Source organism: Portunus trituberculatus, chromosome 33 (assembly GCF_017591435.1).
Source record: "Portunus trituberculatus isolate SZX2019 chromosome 33, ASM1759143v1, whole genome shotgun sequence".
Taxonomy (NCBI): domain Eukaryota; kingdom Metazoa; phylum Arthropoda; class Malacostraca; order Decapoda; family Portunidae; genus Portunus; species Portunus trituberculatus.
Window position 1 is genome coordinate 141,164 of NC_059287.1, and position 16,337 is coordinate 157,500.

Below are 16,337 nucleotides of genomic sequence, written 5' to 3' on the forward strand. Positions count from 1 at the left end.
TGTGGCACTTTGTCAAACGCCTTTTTTAAATCCAAATAAATACAGTCAACCCATCCTCTCTCTCTTGTACTCTATCAACTATTCTAGAATAGAAACTCAATAAATTAGTTACACAAGACCGTCTTTTCTAAAACCAAATTGGCTATTTGATATTAATTTGTTGTCTTCAAGGAACTCGATCCATTGTTTCTTTATTATTCTTTCACACATCTTGCATATTACACTAGTTAGTGATACCGGTCTGTAATTTAAAGGTTCTTCCTTCCTTCCGCTCTTATATATGGGAACCACCTCAGCTCTTTTCCATTCTACTGGTACTGTTCCATTTTCTATTGAGCATTTTATGATGTTGTATATAGGACTTGCTAGTTCTTCCCTACATTCTTTCAGTATTCTGCCTGAGACTTCATCTGGTCCCATTGCCTTCTCTTCATCCAGTTCCTTCATTAACTCTTTTATTTCAAGCTTGGTTACTTTAATCTCTTTCATATAGATTGTCTCTCTATTACCCTGTGGCCTCTCAAATTTGGATTCCTTAGTAAAGACCTCCTGGAATTTATTATTTAATAGTTCTGCCATACTTTTGGGTCTTCCACCATCCCGTTCTCTCCTTTTAACCTTTCTATTGTTTCTTTTGCCTAATTTTTCCATTTATGAATCTATAGAACAATTTTGGTTGCTCCTTACATTTTTCGACAATGTCCTTTTCAAAGTTCTTTTCCTCTTCCTTCCTCACCTTAACATATTCATTTCTCGCTGCCTTGAAGTTTTCCTTATTTGCTGGATTTCTATTTCTCCTCCACCTTTTCCATGCTCCATCTCTTTTCTCCTTTGCCCTAGCACACCTTGCATTAAACCAATCTTTCTTTCCTTCTTCTTTAGGTCTATATTTTGGGACATATTCCCTGACTCCTGTTTTGTATATTTCCAAAAATAAGTTATATTTCTCTTGCATCATCTCTGAGTTTTCCATCTCCTCCCAGTTTACGTTTTAAAATAGTTCTTGAGATTCTCAATATCAGCCTTTCTGTAATTTAATCGGTCTCCTTTGTATGAATCGTCTCTATCTTCCTTTCCCTCTTCTATATCTATTTCTAATATTACATGGTCACTCTTTCCCAATGGGCACTTATATCTTATATCATCATTCATTTGTATACCCCTTGTAAAAACTAAGTCCAATCTCGCCGGCTCGTCGTTTCCTCTGAATCTTGTGCATTCCTTTACTCTCTGGTCCATCATATTGTCTATCATTAGGTTCAAGAATCTTTCTCCCCAGGCTTCTTCCCCCATACCACTTTCATAATTTTCCCAGTCCACTTCTTTACAGTTGAAATCTCCTACTAATATCACATTTTTCCTTTCTTTAACAATTCTCGTTAGACTCCTTATTGTGTCATCTATCATGTCTTTATATTCTTGATTGGTCCATGAATTTGTTTTTGGTGGCACATATGTTACAATGATTGTGTGTGTGTGTGTGTGTGTGTGTGTGTGTGTGTGTGTGTGTGTGTGTGTGTGTGTGTGTGTGTGTGTGTGTGTGTGTGGTCACAATGTACACATGCTATGAAAGACCACAAATGATCTACACCACACCATTAGAAATGGGAGTCAGTTCATGTAAAAAGAAGAGAGAAAAATAAAACTTTTCTTACAAAATTTAATATTTGTCAAAACTGGATATCCTAGTGGAATAAATTATCAGCACAAATCAATGCAAATACACATATCATCATATACAATATTATTTTACTCAAAATATCAAAGGACAGCAATGAAAAGTTAATGAATCAATGGAGAGAGAGAGAGAGAGAGAGAGAGAGAGAGAGAGAGAGAGAGAGAGAGAGAGAGAGAGAGAGAGAGAGAGAGAGAGAGAATAGCTATATGTAGCTGCTCTTCCATTTTTCATAAGTACACAGCATTCAACAAAAGAAATGTATAAAGTACATTATATTCTGAAAGTAAAAAAACATATTTCAGAGAGAGGTATTCAGAGTTTTCACCATGAATGGTATTTTAAGCAATGGTACAGAATATAAATGATGTTTAGCATTATCTGCTGACTTGAGCCATTTCAGGTTATGTTTAACACAATTGCATGAAATGTAGTACTTTTCTAAACCCTACACAACATTTTCTTAAATTTTCTGGTTATGTTCACCACTTCTGCACAGATTTGATTGATGGCAAGTGTGGGTCAGCGATCTATGAGAATAAAGCATGAAGATGAATAAGGACTTCCCATTCCTACTTGCAGAGGAATATCCACGACAATGTACTCTGTTTGCAACATTCCTGATGTTTGTGATGATACTTCATCCTTGGTGTCCACACGAGCAGTGTCTGTCAGTGGATACGCAACGCCCTCCATAGTACTGTTGACATTAAATGCTTCTCTACTACAACTAAGATTATCATGCAGTTTTTTCCTTGTTGCACTTCCCAAAGTTCCCAAACTCTTTGATGAGTTAGTAACTTCACAGCTATTGTGACTAGACCCCGGCCATGCATCTGTAGAGGAGGCTTCCTGAGAATGCCTACTTACCCTGTGACATAAAAGTTCCCTTGTTATGGGAGATGCAAGTGTCTCTGAGCCTTGCAAGGGGCACAGAGGAGGGGGTGAAGAGCAGGGCACAATGGACAGTAGGCGGGACGTGCCGCTGCCCAGTTCCAGCCCAGATGAGTGACGTCTGGTTATGTCATGGTGCTTCTCAACACTGGAGACACTTAGCAGGCTTAGGTCCTCATACCGTCATAATTCAGGGAATCTGTTAAAAATACCAGGCAATCAACATTCAAACAAACACCACACACAGGAATATTCTTACACTGAAACACTTCATCCATATACTTATCCTACATTCCAGGCTAGTAAGTCCATCTTGGATTGGTCACACAAAGCAACACACACATTAATATCATTCACACTTAGTCCTGTCAGCCTCAGTGGAAAGCAAGTCTTGTAATCTGCTGCACTGCACACCAAAAACCCAGGTAAGGCATAGCTAGCCACACACATATATATATATCCACAATAAGGACTGGCAGCACAAACTGGTTTACCCGTGCCATTTCATAATGATTATTCTCTACTCCACACCTGTATACTCCAGAAAGATGCAATTAAAACTGGGTACATACACTATGTGCCTTGATAAGTGAGCCCACACCCCCTACCAGGGATTAACAAGAATGTGTCATTGTCATGCATTCAACACTGTCGTTCTCCATTCACCTTGATCATCCCAAATCACTTTTTCCTGTTGCAGACATTCAGACATTCTCCTTCAGCCACATATCAAGTCCAAGTCTACATCCTACATATTTTTTTCAATCTATCCATCTTGAACACAATATTCTTGCAACCAGCTCATCTCATCTACACATCCCTCATTTATCATAAACCTTCTATACCTCCTAGCTCCACTATTATGTATAAATCTACTATGCCTTTTAGCTTGATATCACAGAGAGCAATTATAAAAAAAAGCCAAGTTCTTTAACAACTATTTACCTGTACAATTAAGAAAAACAGTTTTACTGCATCCATGTGGATTCAAATATTAGAACAGGTATTTTCTAATTTCTCATTTCTAGAGGATAAACATGAAAAATCCTGTCAGATATTTTTAAAAATTTTGTTACCTCATTACCTTTAGTATCTTTCTTACTCACAATGATAACAATGGCAACAAAAAGAGTAATTCTTACCTATTGGGATCTTCTACATATCCCAGTGGAACCTCAAAATGTGAATCTGGTATATCATCTCGAAAAGCAAACTCCTGGAATGTTATTTTGGCAGAGACTGTTGGCAAAATGGGTATATCTGGAAGATGGAAAACAAAATTTCATTTTAACAGTAATAGCCTATAGTCTCATTTTTATCTATTTATCTATTTTTACAAGAAAGGGACCTGTGAGCAAGCTGCAGGGGCTTCATTCACTGCTGGGAGGATGTGTTATACAAGATGTAACACGAGTTTCTGTAGATATTGCTAGAGGTTAAAGTACATGTTATTCTCAGTAGAAAATGTTTTATGCATATGCATCTTAAGACTTTGTTTAGCTGTGGGGTGAAATTTGAGTGTGGCTAGATGACAGATACAAAGGCTGGGCTGGACAGCTATTTCATGTCATTGAAACACCAGGTCATCACTGCAAGTGTGCATTATTTCCAACAGTTTTCTTTTTTCTCTGTCAAAATCATGCAGCACATTCTAAGTGTATATCCACAGCCACCATCTTTGTGGAAAGCTTCAATTACCTGATTTGCTGCTATCCTCATCATTTCCTCCTCCCTGTCTGAGATGGCAAGGTGTTCACATAACATATAATCTTATCTGTCGTGAATTACAGCCAAGCTAACATTGTAAAATGTTTATTGGTAAATTGCCTGTCTATCAATACTACTGTCCTTATCACAGGATACACATTTTTGCTGCTATTTGATTAACTGTTACATGATAGTTCACTTTTATGATACAGTATTTGATTTTGATTACTGTGTGTCAGCTACATGATTGGTTACATTTCGATACAATGATATTTTGAGCCTACGCACTCATTTAATCTGCCACAAGCCCAGTTGTTTACAGTTCAGTCATCATCTGTTCACTTTTACACAGTTTATTATCAGAACCCAATTATCTTTACAATGTAGGAAATCTTAATTCATTGCAAAAAAAATGGCTATTCTATTTGATAAAATACATGCTAAATCATGACAAGAATTGAGGAAATAGCCGGACATACAAAACTGATAGGTGGCACACTTTTGCCTCTAGCAGTATCCACAGAAACTTGTGCTACACCCTGTATAATGAGCCATTATATGAAAATAGGTGATTCCTGACAGGCAATGAACATTACTCAGATATTTAAAACTAAACAGTAATATGTGAAAAAATGCATATATTCTCATCTGCTTCACTATCAAAACAGTCCACAAACCTTTTCTCATCTATGCTACCATGTACTACTTTTAATCCATGAACATTCACAACACACAAATATGTCCTTTTCTGCATTCTTTTCACACCTACTTTACAACATGCCCTTAGCCACAGCAACACTTCCTTAATCATTACAACTAACAGTACTCAATCAGGAAAAGTAACTCACCTATTTTGACAGGGAAGCCAGGTGGGAGCTTCATTTGCACAAACTCTCGGAGCTTTGCAAAATGCTTGAAAGGAGCTATCACTTCCAAGACATTTAAAAGCATCTCAACAGTTAATGGAAATTCTTCACTCTGGAAAAGTTAGATATACACAGCAATCAATTAATGTCATCTAATTAGCAATAAGAAACATTAGATAAAATACAAATGATAACAAAACACAATGGTCATACATCATTATCTAGGGGTATGATTTGTTCACCCAAGGCTCACATGTTAGGTGATAAGGGATTTGGAGTTGCAATACTAACTAGATGGTGATGTGAGGCAGACCATCTCCTTAACTCAACTGCATCAAGCACAATCAATTTTTCACATGACAATTTTTAGAATGGCTGTGACCTAGAAATGAACTGATTCAAGTTTCAACCATTGCCTGTAACAGTGATGCAATAGAAGCAGCTAGGTTTTATAAATTTTATTTAATTTTACTTGACTTATTTTGTACTTTTTAGATTTCCACTCCTTTTATTGCTTTTTCAATGAGTTATATATTCTTTTTCTTATCACTGAACACACACACACACAAAAGAAGAGGACTGCTGGTCTTCCATCCCTGCTGAATATAAAGTCAAATTCAGCTTCAGTTTTGTGCTAGGTAAACAAAGGCTGTTGTGTTAGATGAGACAAAGCTGGATTAATCTCTGCCTGACTCAGGATCTGAGCCCAGAATCATCTGCCTCTGAGCTGAAGGTGCTCAGCGCTATACCACCAAACTGATTACCTTTCTTATAAGTCATCTGAAGTATGTGATAAAAACAAAGATATCTTTCCTGGCAATGGAAAGAAAACTTCAAGTTATACAATCCTTTAAATTTGTCTTTTTGTTTTATATTAGAAGATAGTGGGTTTCTTGTTACAAATGAATCATGCATAATGCATAGATAACAATCCAATTATATAACCTCAGTGTTATTTGTTGGAACTCATATGACAACTCTGCTGAGACGAGGATCTCACACCCTGGTGCCACAACTATCTTCATATAAGATGCAATATCATACATCTACAAACATCTTTGATAAGCTACAACAAGAGCTAAAATAGTAATTTAGTATCTTTAGTATCTGGAAGAGAGAGAGAGAGAGAGAGAGAGAGAGAGAGAGAGAGAGAGAGAGAGAGAGAGAGAGAGAGAGAGAGAGAAACTTCTTGGCACTACGGACAGTGTGACAGGAAGTGGAGGTTGTGATGAGATGAAAGGGCTCAATAAAGGAAAGATACATGAATGGAATTTTTATGAATCAACAAAAGAAAACAATCAGATACAGTCCTAAGGCAGCATCATTATCCTTAGCTTTTTTTTTTTTCATCATTGCAGCAACATTTTAAAATAAATAATTGCCATTATGAAAATGTCTTCTTATATTTCAAAGGCAAATCAGTCTTGATGTATTTCATTGAGTCTCATATTTAATGGATTTCTTGATGTACTACACAAATTTTTGAAAATAACTGGTACTGCACCTCAGCCTCCACTAAAGCTGCAGATAAGTAGAGCTATCCATCCAGTCATCACTCCTGTATCTAGTACTCTGATCATACAGATGTAACAGAAACACTGCAACACTCACCATTGCAACTGTGGCTTTGAATGATTTAGAGGACTCCTTGCATATGAGTGTTCGTCCCAGTGGAGGGGGCTTTCCTGGGTCAGCTTGTATGTACTCTTCCCACAACACTGGTTCAGTGACAGGAGGTTCTAGTGAAGGTCTTCTTGCTGACTACAGATAAAGAAGTCATCATTAATACACAAGTTGGTATGACTGAAAATGATACAATATTGTTATCTTTTCCAGCACCTAATTTCTCTCATCTCCACTTTTCCATTAATGAGCAGCAATAGACCAGGAAATTTTAGATTGAAGGACATATAAAGAAAACTTGATCAACAGGAAAGCAAAAACTCACTCAGTAGTAAATAGTAAGAAAGAAAATATGAGAAACTGCCAGAAGTGATAACAATTCAATGCAAAACACCTATTCACATTAACCAATCATCATTATCCATAAATCTGCCAAATCTTTCAAGGCTCCCTATTGACTTGCCACTAAGGACATGACTGCTGAATCTCTGCTATAGTGAGTGCAATGAGGATGTCTTGATAGGCCAAGCTTCCTGACATGCACTAGTCATGCACCTGGCAACATTCCCTCAACACCAATGATAATAATTTCTCATAATAGTTGGAACACTACAAATTTTTGGTCTTCTTAGATTTTCAGTTTTCATCAACTTGTATTGTAGCTTCTCATTTTCCACATATTACACTGATGACAGCATTCATGTCTGGAAGCTTTACATTAGTCAAGATGGCAGTGTTTTGTCAGGCATAGGTAGGGGTACTTGTTGCATTGTGTTTCATGGATGTTGTCTGCACACAACTCCACTGTCATTGGTAAACAGTGACAGTGATGAATAGTAGCTAGATGCTGACACTTGTATGGTTACTGAGTTAGTGGAGAATGTGTAGGGTGGCCAGTCAATAGCCACTAATGCATCAATTCTCTAATCTTCAACTAATTACTTATAGGTCACCCATCAAATATTAAAAAAACATATATAGTGTATCAGAGGATGAAATTAAGTAATCTTTTGAACCAACCACCAAACTAAGAGCAAATCTTCTCTCTAGTGCTCTGCCTTGACTTGCATTCTTTATTTCAGGCACTCAGGCTTCCACTGGTTCAGTAAGCACTAAGTTCCTTGCAGATGTAACAGTGACTTACCTCATCAAAGGAATGGGTTCCTCCTCCCTTTGTGAAGCTTTCTACAATAGCCTTATTTTTTTGCAGGTCTTCTTCACTAAGATGTTCTCTTCTTTTTCTTGATTCAAGTGTTAATCCATTTAAATAATAAAAGTCAGCATTAAATTTCCCAACCATTTCCTGCAAATAAAAGGAGAAATAAATACATTCAGCCCATGTTTGCAGTAATTGTATCTACTTCTACAAATAACATTCAAGAATTCAAGAAAACTAATTAAGGTAGTAGTGAAAAATATCTACTTGTAAGTGTATCTTTAAGTACTGATGACGAGGTCGCTGTGCGACTGATACAGGATAACCTAGATGGGCCCTGGTGGCCCTTTGTTATCCTATTACTTATGTTATGTTATCTACATTGAAATAAATATGAATACCCATAATTGAAAACAGCTGTACTGTCAGTAACTGCAGGATGTGGAAGCATCACACATGAACCATGCAAGGCTTGTACGTGTTTTTAGTAGTCCATTAAATGCAACTGACAACTTTATTTTTCATTTATTCAACAGTGTTCAGTAAAAATGTCAGCACCTTGGTGAGAGATAAAACACTACAGCAAATTCTATTCATTATATTCTTGAAAGATATATGCAAGACAAGTGAGAGCTGCTTGAACACTCCCACCAGATGTCAGCCAACATGTTGATGTGTCTCCACTGACACTGATTCTGTGTTTTCCTTTTGCACAAACCTGCTTAAACTGATGCACCTTCAGCTGGGTGTTGTGGCTTTGCTAGTTTAACACAGCTTCTGCTAGTACAAACTACAGAAAACATATCACATAAGCACAGTTCCAACCAGCGCAGTACACACCTTCTTATCTGCTCTGAATATCCATCCTGTCTGTGCTCTTGAAAAAGTAATCTGTTTGGTGGACATTTGAGCTGCCACAATGTCTGAACTCATCAGGATGTCTACTTCATCTTCAATCTCAGCTTCTGTCTCCTGAGAAACAGAAAACAGAATAAAGAATACAGAATTACTAATTAAGAAGGAAACATCAATGGTTTTTCATCACTAGGCAACACACACCACAAAATGAATCAATACAAAACTTAGAATTACGCAGAGATAAATAAATAAAAAAAATAAAATAGAGAAGGAATACAAAAACAATAACAACAACAACAACAACAACAACAACAATAATAATAATAATAATAATAATAATAATAACAATAATAATGATTCAGCCACAGAAAAGATTGATAAGTAGCAAATTCAACTGATACAAACCTCATGTCTTACTCCCTGATATACCCTCAGCTTGTTGTCAAGAACAATGAGGGAGTGAGAAGGTTTTGAGTTGCCAGAAAACAGAAAGCTTATGTCGCCTCTTTCCCACCGCATGTCATTGAAGTCCACCAGAGTCGTGTCTAAACGTATGGACGCTCCCTTTTTGTGAATCTTGCATATGTCGGACGGAAGCATTCTGGACACAAGTGGCACTGCAATAACACAAGAAGCCAGTCAAATCATACCAATCATACTACATTAGTTAATACAATACGCTGCTCAAGAAGAAAAAAAAAATGTTTCAAGTTACTCACAGTAAAAGTTGGAAAACAGAAGAGCCTACATCTCTCAACTTATAACTACACAGGGTTAGTTTCTTCATAACAAGTATTGCCAACTCACCCCAACTCTGGAAATCCCATTTCAATTCCATGTAAAAGTCCCCCATCTGGGACAAAGCACGGACCAGGTCGGGCCGCCGAGTTTCCATGTGTTCCCGGGATTGTAGTTTTAATTTTCTCAGTAAAATTGAAACTGAAAGAATAAGAGCAACATAAATCAAATAATAGCATTTTTATCACTTAACACTAAAATGAAGCAGCATAAGGAAAATGGTTATTGTCCTTACTTAATCCGTAAATTGTGAGCTGCAGCTCAGGCTGTAACAACTTCGATCACGACTCTTAAAAGTTGCTGTGCTTGTAAGGATGAATGTGCATCACTTGTGTGTACCGGGATGGATATTGACTGATTTCTGCCTGGCAGGCATCACTTAACCAGTAAACTATGATATATATCATATGATGAACAACATGTAACAGCAACTTACATCATATGATCTAATGACTATGTTTAAACTTGGGGACCTAAATTTTGCTGCCATATAATATCTTGTAATGATGTTCAGCATTTCAGGGTGAGTCCAACCTCTCTACCTTATCACAAATAAGTGCATGTATGTTGACAATACAGCAAAAGAAACTTTTGCTTTACTTTAGGCAACATGGAAAAAAATGTAGCCTCCTGTACTGATAAAATAGGTGATTCTGAATTAAGGTAAACCTTCACTATATTGGACCAATTGGGGGAACCCCTTGTCAAAATATAGAAAAATCTGAAAAATTTGATGTCTGGCTGCCTGCCTCACCTCATGTAGCAGTGAGCACCCAATATATATAAATAAATTGACTGCTATATGGAGCCTATTATACACATGTATGTACTATGCAGACTGAAAAACACTTTTCATCATTCAAACTTATGTATTATACATTAATACTGCAGATACAGTACTACACTGGACAATGCAGACCATCATCCCTCCGAGTGTGGGGGGATGCATGGGGCGGGAGGGAAGCATTAGTGTCTGGTTGGCGGGAAACTGTACTGGACGCTTGCTGCTTATATCGCTGCACGTCTGATCTAGACAAAATTAATCCAGTGGCTATATAGCGTCTAAGATAGCCGATATCCAACTTATAAGTGTTTGATATAATGAGGGTTTACTGTATAAGTAAACTGCCTACTGTTTATTAGTGTAGCGTATTTGTAGTTCATCTAAGTAACCTCCTCCCCACCACAACAACCATCCATCCATCAGCTCACTCATCACCACAAAACTACCTTCCAGCCAGTTGAAACATCACAACTTTAATAAACTGCCATGCCCAAACTAATGTATATAATGAACTAATACTTTATTTTCCTATACATTTCTATGGGATGTTTTGTCTTATAATAATCAGAAAATAACTTTTGAGAATTTTTCTTTATGCTGATAATTGGCCAACAGAACCCTGTAGTGCACTTAACAGATTAATGGTGCCAGCTTATTATTCAGCAGGAACTCTTAGAAATGTGCAAGGAAAGGCCTGCCCAAGTAGCAATGCAGAAACACTGCAAGGCTCCCATTACTGTCTGAGGTGTGTGGGTGATAGCAGTGAGAGAGAGAGAATGCTGAATGCTGCTGTGCATAGCAGGGATGACTTGGCAGTTGGAACAGCAATGATGTTATGATTTTGGTATTACTTTCAATAGTTATATTTCCTTCAGCATTGGTATTACTTTCAATAGTTATATTTCCTTCAGCAAAGAAAATACTTTGACATTATTCAGGAAAATGCTGTCAAGATCTCCAGTGCACAGCACAAGCAAAAATATATTGTTAGACATAACTATAGTAATCTTCTGTGTCTTCATCAAATAGACAGATGCATTTTCAGCAACATTTAATACTTACTAGTTTGTCTGTCACCAAAACTAATGGCTTCTGCTAGAGGACTCCATCCATTCAAGTTTTTCACTTTAACCGGCGCTCCGTGGGCCAAAAGGAGATGTACACATTCTGCAATAACACAGTGTATTACTACTACATTACACAGGCTTCCTTACCTCCTTAAAGGATCACTATCAATGAGACATTCTAGTCAAATAAGGCAATTTCTGGTGGTGCAATGGACACAGCAAAAAACAATATGGGGCTGAACAAGAGAAAGTCAGCAGATCTTGACCTGTGTGTGTGTGTAATTCACCTCGGTCATCTGCTGGTCACCCAGCCAGTCTTCCCCATTACGGAGCGAGCTCAGAGCTCATAGATCGATCTTCGGGTAGGACTGAGACCACAACACACTCCACACATCGGGAAAGCGAGGCCACAACCCCTCCAGTTACATCCCATATCTATTTACTGCTAGGTGAACAGAGGCTACACATTAAGAGGCTTCCCCATTTGCCTCTCCACCTCCGGGATTCGAACCCGGACCCTCTCGAGTGTGAGTTGAGCGTGCTAACCACTACACTACGCGGTGTGTGTGTGTGTGTGTGTTTGTCAGCCTCTAGTGTACAAGAGCAATGCTACTCTTATGTGATTCTTATGTCTATGTATTCAAAATACTCCCTTACTATACGCATCCACATAATTAAGAAAAAAGTGTAAATACTTGTATTCATTGCCCTCCTAAAATACTCCATAGGTACTTTTATTACATAAAACATATTACAAAGAAATATATTAGAACATGAAACAATTAAATTTATATAGATAAATAAATAAACTGAATATTTAAATAAATCAATTTAAAAATATCTGAAAGCAGAACATATTCCGAGCAAGTGCTTACCTTTGTGGCCGAGCATAACAGCTAAGTGAAGCGGTGTGTTACCTGGAAAAATTCCAATGCATTACACACTGCACCAACACTTGTACGTCCTTGTCAAAAAACATCATGCAAAGGTTGCAACTATCATGAAGAAAGCCATGTCTAACAAACAAAGAAAACCTCAAATCTTCAGAATTGTTGAGAGGGACGGGAGGAGAGGCCAGCAATGGCGGGTGTTGGCATCAGGAGACTCTTGCTTGATTGCAAATTAAGCTTTTAAAAAACAAATACAAACATACCGATTTCAAGAGTGTGGTACATCACTAGTAAACAATAGATCAAACATGTATTGTACAAAATGCTAACAGCTCTCAGTTCAGACTCACTCCAAAGAACTCCTTCATTCAACAAGGGAACACTCTCTGCATCACAACACAACTCATTCAGCGCTACAACAAATAATAGGTAACTGTCCCGCACCAAAACAACACAACACCACAACAGTGTCCTGTAACCTCACATAATTTTGCACCATCACACCACCATCACCAACCTGTCACACCTCCAAAACACCAACACCGCATCACAACCCCTGCCAGCCCAGCCTGCCCTTAACACTACAGCCAGCCCAGCCTGTTCTTAACACCCTTGCTAGCCCAGCCTGTCCTTAACACCCTTGCCAGCCCAGCCTGTCCTTAACACCCCTGCCAGCCCAGCCTGCCCTTAAAACACTACTGCCAGCCCAGCCTGTCCTTAACACCCCTGCCAGCTCAGCCTGCCCTTAACACCCTTGCCAGTCCAGCCTGTCTTTAACATCCCTGCCAGTCCAGCCTGTCCTTAACACCCCTGCCAGCCTAGCCTGCCTATAACACCCCTGCCAGCCTAGCCTGCCCTTAACACCACTGCCAACCCAGTCTGTCCTTAACACCCCTGCCAGCCCAGTCTGTCTTTAACACCCCTGCCAGCCAAGTCTGTCCTTAACACCCCTGCCAGCCCAGTCTGTCCTTAACACCCCTGCCAGCCCAGTCTGTCTTTAACACCCCTGCCAGCCCAGCTTGCCTATGATGTGTGGCAGGTTTCAAACATAAATCTTGAGCCATGATATAGTGGTGGCAAGGAAACACTTTCTGCTGCCGCCATGTTCACTCCTCTCTGCTTGTTCGCGTTGCCTTACCGTGCTTGTCTTTCTTGGCTACGTCATATGTCCGTATGAGCGCTGACACCTTCCGCACATCGCCGGAAAATACACTTTGATGTAACTCATTGCCAGTGTTGTGGTCGGCCATGTTTACATTCTCACGGAAGTCAAGCGAGAGTCTCTGTCATTGCCTCAAACATAATAGCAACTTGGTGTTTTATTTGTTCTTTTAGCTATGTATGAGTAATAGAAAAAAATATCCCATGTAAATACTACGTGCGTCTTTTTTTGACATCACCTCCTAGGTATCAACTTTCATGACAAAAAAAAAAAAAAAAAATGAAATTTAATATATTTTAAATTGAGAAATGAAGAAACATACATATACTAAAATAACAAAAAAATACAATATAACAAAATGACATCTAGAATAGTGGAGAGAAAGAAACAAGCAACATGACAGCTATCATCTCGACACTTTGGATTTGGAATGGACACTTGACAGCAGAAAACCCCTATCTTCCTATCTTCACTATTTCTTCCTGGCGGATGTGATGGTGAGTGATGACAATATTTTGAAGTTTGTACCCTATCCTGAAATACTGTTCTGCCTTCACGACTATTTTCAAAGAGCACAGAGGTGATCAGCCAAGAGCAAAAATGGTGATTTCAGATGGTGGTGCAGTGTGTATGTTTTGTTCTGTGTTTCCAAGTTGATATTAGTTAGCTACATAGGTATTTATTGAGTTTTGTAGCTAAATGTAATTTCTTTCTCATAACTACTACTTTATTATGTAGACTATGTGCCCAAGTGAATGCTGTCCAGGTTTTCTCTTTTTTGTTGCACTTTTCTTATATACCGAGTAGGTACAACAATGTATTCATCCAGTCATCGACGTGTAAGTATCGTTTAATCTGTCACTGTAACCATGAGATAAAAACTAGCTTTAAAAACCCGTGATGCTTCAAGTTTTGAGTGTAGTGGACGCTGCAGCGTCGGAGTGTTTCACAACATGCCATATTTACAGAGGGCGGTGTATGGTGACGTGCGCGTAGTAATATCATTCAGCCTCATTCTTTCTTCAAACAGGCTGTATTGGATGTTATTAGAATTTTCAAGGACTTTTTCATGATTGTAGAGATGACTTTTACGCCATCACTGAAGACAGAAAGAAGGAAAGAAAGGAAATTCGGCGATTAGGACGTTTGCTATGGTCTGAAAACCTGCCAGATTCACCAATCAAATGAATTTTACACTTAAAAGAAAATCAGCTGGAAAAAAAAAATCTTTACGTCATTTATGTCTTATCATACCAACTGATGAAACATTAGGAACATTTTTGATAGAGGTTTCTAATTCAGCCGCATCAAATACAAGAAAGAAAAGTGGTAAAACAAGTGCACATATTGTCTCAAGGCTTGGCTGTATCGTCACCCAGGACGAATACTGTTTTCCTCTCTAAGGGCGTCCTTTTCAGAATATAAGCATTTTCTGATGAAGTAAGACATGCCTAAAGACGCAAGGGACCTCTCTCTCTCTCTCTCTCTCTCTCTCTCTCTCTCTCTCTCTCTCTCTCTCGCCTCTGTGAATGACCTGTGACCCTGGCTGGACGACCGCCGCTAGACGTGCTCTCTACACCATATTTTTCCCCTTGCTCCATAATCACTATTAATAGAACACATTTCGTTATATCGTAATAGTTGTAGTTTGTCTAGGCAGATTAGGATAATAAATAGGGACACCAAAGAAATGAAACGAATCCAAAACCAGCAAAGGGACGCTTTGACCTTTCATTCTAGAACTGGTGTGTGTATTACATGTATGTATTACAGTATTATTAAGTTTCACTTCAGCTAACAATAAGCATGATATTGATACGGAATAACTCCACAAGGTCACGGCATAGTATTACTATGTCTGCTTTTATTTGGGAATATGAGTTTTAGTATTCATGGGATTACGGTTACTTGATTGACTTCATAATTTTTTTTTATATAATTTTGTTCTCATTGTATTCTCCATTCCAGGTTTCATATGTTGATACTATTTCAGAAGATTACGCTTAAATTTGCAAGAAGTAAAACTATTCAACTGAAAAAAGAGTGTGTTCTGGAAAATTACGTGGATGACAGACAGAGAGAGAGAGAGAGAGAGAGAGAGAGAGAGAGAGAGAGAGAGAGAGAGAGAGAGAGAGAGAGAGATTCGAAACATTTATTCATAGCAATAGTTAATAATATATCTTCAGTATAAATATTTTGAACATACAAAATTAAACTAATGCTAGTCTATACTAAGCATCGCTATTTAGGCACAAATTATATAATACAAGATAATAAGTGACTGGGCTAAGAGAAGAATAATACTATGTGGACATACACATATCAGCTATAATGATGTGTATATAAGTATATATGAATATACATGCACATACATATACCTAGCCATTAAGTAAATATACTGTACATAAAGAAATATCAGCCACAATGATATTTGGACATATTATGTGCATATACATAAACATACTCATTGACAGATATATACAGTACATATACATAAGTAAGTATGAATTTCAACGAAAGGGTAAAGTGTAGGTGTTAATAGTTCATGATGATACTGTGTTTTAATCGGTTTTTAAATGTGTTGAGGGAGGGAGCATCCTGAATTTGTGTAGGAATAGAATTCCATATCACCGGACCCAAATAGGTAGTTGAATGTTGAAATTTTGATAGACGATGTATAGGAAAGGTAAGGTTGTGGCGGTGACGGGTACTATACTCATGAGATGGGCGAAGTTCACGCATTTCATTTTTATTTTTATACATAAGCGTAGCTATTGCCAGTTTTGTTATATCATCAGTTTCAGGATTTTTGTTTCTTTAAAGAGTGGACTAGTATACTCACTATTGGTAATAATTC

General features: G+C 37.9%; 1 protein-coding gene across 2 annotated transcripts; it reads right to left on the reverse strand.

The window, feature by feature from the left end:
- Positions 1 to 1,645: 1,645 nt before the first annotated feature.
- On the reverse strand, positions 1,646 to 13,583 carry LOC123512412 (ankyrin repeat domain-containing protein 13C-like). 2 transcript variants are annotated; one of them, XM_045268809.1, is made up of 11 exons: positions 13,457 to 13,583; positions 12,304 to 12,345; positions 11,424 to 11,528; positions 9,587 to 9,718; positions 9,185 to 9,396; positions 8,762 to 8,893; positions 7,910 to 8,068; positions 6,754 to 6,903; positions 5,125 to 5,254; positions 3,712 to 3,829; positions 1,646 to 2,768 (listed from the first exon to the last, which is right to left on the reverse strand). In XM_045268809.1, the coding sequence occupies exons 1-11, from the start codon at positions 13,566 to 13,568 to the stop codon at positions 2,753 to 2,755; spliced, it is 1,308 nt and encodes a 435-aa protein (XP_045124744.1). In that variant the 5' UTR covers positions 13,569 to 13,583; the 3' UTR covers positions 1,646 to 2,752. The 2 variants fall into 2 exon arrangements, with proteins under 2 accessions (XP_045124744.1, XP_045124745.1); XM_045268810.1 differs by lacking the exon at positions 3,712 to 3,829.
- Between the last annotated feature and the right edge of the window lie 2,754 nt (positions 13,584 to 16,337).